Here is a 4,459-nt window from a genome sequence, read left to right as displayed (position 1 = left end):
GTCTGTCTCGAGGTGTTCAATCTCTGTGTTGGGAAACATATATACGTTGGCTCTGGCAAAGTTGCAGTTATTCTTTCGTGAGATTAGAGAAGAAACGAGCGGAAATTTGTCGTACAAGTATTCGTAGCAAGAAACTTGCAATCTTGAAGTGCTCTGTGTTCATCGCAAGCAATTTTCTTGATTTGTCTAAAAAAAACAATTTTCTTGACTTTTCTGTGACACGAGGCTAGTCTCAATTTTCCGAACTAAGACCATCCTTAGGTTTCATTCAGCTCCATGATGCATCACAGCTACCGCAATCTTACTGCGGTTTTCTGAAGCGTATATGTATTCATTTTACAACAGTGTTTATCTATTCTTTCTTGTACTACAAACCTTTCGTCTTACAACACTTTTTTTTTTTGCTTCGATTTTACTGCGGTCAGCTTAAAAAACATTATTTAACTGAACTCAACTTTCAGTTTCGGTTCACTCTACTGCAATGCACACATTAATATGGTGCATGGTTATTCTTAAAAAATTCTAGTCAGCTACAGTTCCTACATCAACACATCAAATTCATTCCCATACCCCTGCTAATCGATGCATTTATCAGATCAGGCTGTAAATGCAAAAGAACCACCAGGCTTGTATCCAATCTTACTGAACCATGGTGGCATCAGAGAACAAGACAGTTGCGCAAATGCCATATGAAAGATTCTTACTCATACATTAGAGCTTACAAATTGGCACATTGCCTAAAACTGATTCTGCAATGGGTATACATAACAAGCTGGCAAAAGCAGTTGGGTCTCCATCAGGAAATAAAGATCTGGCATAAACAGTCATGGCACCATAGGGATAGGACCCCTATCTAGCATAGATTGATAGGAGTACATGATCCGGTTACACAGCATCCTAAATTAATCAAGTGCAAGTTATAGTGAACACAGTAAGAGCTGCTTCTAAGGAAATGCAGCTCTATTATATTCCTGGATGGCACCCTTCATCTTCACATGGCATTTCTGTTTCAGAGAGAACAAAGGAAGGATCAGGACATGTTGTTGCCACTTCAAGCATCAAAATACCAAATAGAGTAATAACAAAAAAGCAAGTGCTTGATACAACGATAGGCAAGTGTTCTGCTCGCTCAGAATCCGAACAATGAGTTTGAAAAAAAAAGCTACAACAGTACAGATTAAATGACTTTGAATCCTAGATGGACATATTTACAAGGAGAAATGCCACAAACTTAAATTACTGATATATCTGAACCACAAATCATACATAAGCTCAAGCAACACTGGATATTCTACAATCAAGTTGTGTTCAAGAAAGAATTATAGTATGATCCACTAAGCACCATTAAAAAGGTATTTGCAGTCTCATACATAGCTTCAGGTTCAGAGTTCAAAGATAGGAAGCACTAAATTACATCATGATTGTATTTAAATAGGAAGTCAAACTTCCAAACTTGCTAGGTTTGTGATAATATTGCAAGACAAGAAAACACACTAGCCAACATGTTGGCAAGACTAGGCCTCTTTGAGCTCATATACAGTGGCAAACATGATGACAAGATTGCCCTTTGTGCTCACAGTTCAGAAAACTGTGAGACAACAAAACGAGAGGTCCATGCTAAAAACACAAGACAAGTCATTTCTCAGCACCACTACATACTGCTAATATGATACCATATAAGGGTAAGAACAAGTTGAGGAAGCATTTAGTCTATTACCGCAAGTAAACAATTTTTAATATTGCCCCAGTACAGAAGTAATTTAAAATCATCTTACACCAAGCATTCTCAGTGTTGCTTCACTAATATTGTTGAAAGGCCCCCCAAAGGAATCAATACATAAGTGATTTCAAATGCTCTTACGGCGAGGATTTGTCAAATGCCACTAAACTAGTATTGTCAAAATAACCAAAGGAATCAATCATGCAGCTAGCACCACTACACCGCTATACCAGCAGTTGTGATGGACGATGCACGGTGCAAAAACTTAACAAGTGCACTATACGATCCTCTATAGGTCAAAAGGCAAACCTTGCAGGATCGCCCTCAAGGGCAGGGAATGAGGGAGGCCACACCATCATAAAAGGATGGATATCACCAAACCATTGATGATTTACTCTGTTCTCATACACTTTACGCAGTATTCTGCACTTAATATCCAAGTAGAATATGCATTGACCACTCCGCAGGAATACGAACTGACCATTGTCTCCCACCTGGCTTATCACCACACGAGCAATATCCTCATCCTCAAGCGTGTGACCTGGCATCCCTAAAATAGGCATCTCATTCAAACAAATGGTATCGATCAGCAACCAGTTGTCCCCCTTGTGGAGCCAGATGCGAAGTTGAAACTCCATAACATGCATGAGATATACACTGGAAGCATCATCAGCCCCTGACAACATGGTCTTAAAATAGTGATACTTCACTCCTTGTGGGAGCTGAATTGTGGAGAAACTTGAGGTCGTCATATCCAAGACAATAATGTCGTCACTACTCTTGGACGGCATATAGATTTTGTTGCTGATGAACACAGCTTTACGGCTAAAATGCACACTATGGAGGCAAGTGGCCGTGGTACGCAAGCACCAGACACCATCTTGCAACATATAGACATGTGTTGTCAACTTTCCTGCCTCCCCTGTGAACTCCCCCAACACATACAAGTACGACAAGCCGTTGGCTTCTTCTTTGGAGAGGATTGCAGCGAACTCTGGGACCTTATGGTCCTGGACACACGGGAGTGGTGGAAAGACTTCCATGCCTTTCTCAGCGCATAGCGGGCGGTGCACTCCACGTGTCAATTTTGATCCTTCGCAGCAACGGGTGAAGAAGCTGCCGCCTCGACAGTGCATGATTTTGTGCGCACCGAACCGGTAACCCGACAAGCTGGACATGACGGTGGCGAGCTCTGCAGGCTGAGGCAGCATCGGGACAAAGCGTGGAGCATCTAGCCCCTCTGAAAAAACCGACCACTCGTATATGTAGTAGCCGAGGAGGCGGGGTGGGTGGAGCTTACGGAACCGGCGGAGGAAGGCGGGGTCGGAGGCATGTCCGAGCCAGCGCTTGCAAACAAGCGCGGCGCGGACGAGGGTGGTGGGGAAGCCGACGCGGACGATAATCTCTCTGAGGAGGTTGTCATCTTCAAGAACCTTGGTTGCAGCCACTATCAATGTTGGGGAAAGTGACTGTGTCTCGCCATCCAGACGTGGTTTCTTCTCGGGATGGACACTGGAAAACCAGAGGAAGCAACAAACATATGCAAAACAGCATCAATGCAATGTACTAATTTCTTCAACCAATATCCATCCGGCCACTCGTCAAAATATAACAAAAATAATAAACTGTGTGAAACGAAATGTGTGTGTTGGGGGATCGAGAGACCGGATCTTACCACTGGGGAATCTCAGAAGCGTCCATCAAATATCTTCCCCCTCAGCTGATCTCCCGTTGGCCGCTGCTTGCTGCGACAAGAAAATGTAGGAATAGGGTTCAGGGAGAAGAAAATCTAGCTAGGGTTTCACGCGAGACATGAGAGGAGATTGGGAGATGGCAGAAAAGAGAAAGACTGGCCTCAAATCGGGAGGCGAAGCAGCCTTTGACCACCGCCGTGGACGGGCTCGGATCACTGTCAGTCGGCGGCGCCCCTTGTTCCGGTGTGGCGATGTGGGGAATGGAGCATCATTGAGCTGAAAGTGCGGTTTTAAAAAAGAGGGGAGCTGAAGTGGGGTGAAGAAGAAGAGATTGCGATTGCGAGCGTACAATGAGTCGAGTCGAGTCCTTAGTCCCAGCAATTATGGCCCATTGGTAGCCCATAATATCCCTTTCGTCCTGCAGCGTACAGGCCGTCGCCGGCTAGAATCCATCTATTTATACGGGGGATTGAGTAGGAAGAATACGTACACTCATACGCCACCGCGCAGGAGGATCAAATATCCCGATGGCCGGCGGCGAGGAGCTTTTGCTGCAGCTCTGCGCCACCGAAAACAAGAGCTGTTCGCTGCAGCGCTGCACCAAGGCGGAGGAGGCGTTCACGGGCGAGGAGGGTGCACTTAAGAGGAAGGCGTCAAAGGCCGGTCTCGAGTTTTTGACCCCAAGAAGGAAGGGGAGGACGGCTACTTCAAAGCGACGGAGGAGACAGAGGAGGACGATGAGCTGACACAGGATGAAGATGAAGATGAAGATGATGATTTCGACACCGTCCTTGAACAGTGCAAAAGAGAGCACGAGGAACATATGTCGAAGCTGATTGCTAACCTGCTGTTGGTGTTGAAGACCAAGGATTATTCCATTGATTCCGAAGGTGAGGGAGAATTCTCGAAGAATGAACCAGTTGTTTGGAAGTGAGTCTCTCGTATGGATGAGGAAGTGAATATGATTTCTGGAGATGTGATCCACTAAAGGAGATCCACCAATGTCCAATGCTATGCTTCTTTTACGGTACCTTTTACCACTCCT

At 44.9% G+C, this 4,459-nt stretch overlaps 1 protein-coding gene across 1 annotated transcript; it reads right to left on the bottom strand.

Annotated features, from left to right (window-relative positions):
* Positions 1 to 718: 718 nt before the first annotated feature.
* LOC124662582 lies at positions 719 to 3,421 on the bottom strand. The gene is made up of 3 exons (XM_047200400.1): positions 3,396 to 3,421; positions 2,030 to 3,232; positions 719 to 1,004 (listed from the first exon to the last, which is right to left on the bottom strand). The coding sequence occupies exons 1-3, from the start codon at positions 3,419 to 3,421 to the stop codon at positions 992 to 994; spliced, it is 1,242 nt and encodes a 413-aa protein (XP_047056356.1). The 3' UTR covers positions 719 to 991.
* Positions 3,422 to 4,459: the final 1,038 nt, after the last annotated feature.

The sequence above is a fragment of the Lolium rigidum genome, chromosome 6 (assembly GCF_022539505.1).
Source record: "Lolium rigidum isolate FL_2022 chromosome 6, APGP_CSIRO_Lrig_0.1, whole genome shotgun sequence".
Lineage (NCBI taxonomy): Eukaryota > Viridiplantae > Streptophyta > Magnoliopsida > Poales > Poaceae > Lolium > Lolium rigidum.
This window is presented reverse-complemented; position numbering and strand designations above follow the sequence as displayed.

Excerpts from the sequence above, each read along its gene's own strand:
- LOC124662582 (XM_047200400.1), bottom strand. The coding sequence starts at position 3,421 with ATGGACGCTTCTGAGATTCCCCAGTG. Across the intron at positions 3,233-3,395 it reads GCTTCTGAGATTCCCCAGTG|TGTCCATCCCGAGAAGAAAC; the intron begins GTAAGATCCGGT and ends CTGGTTTTCCAG.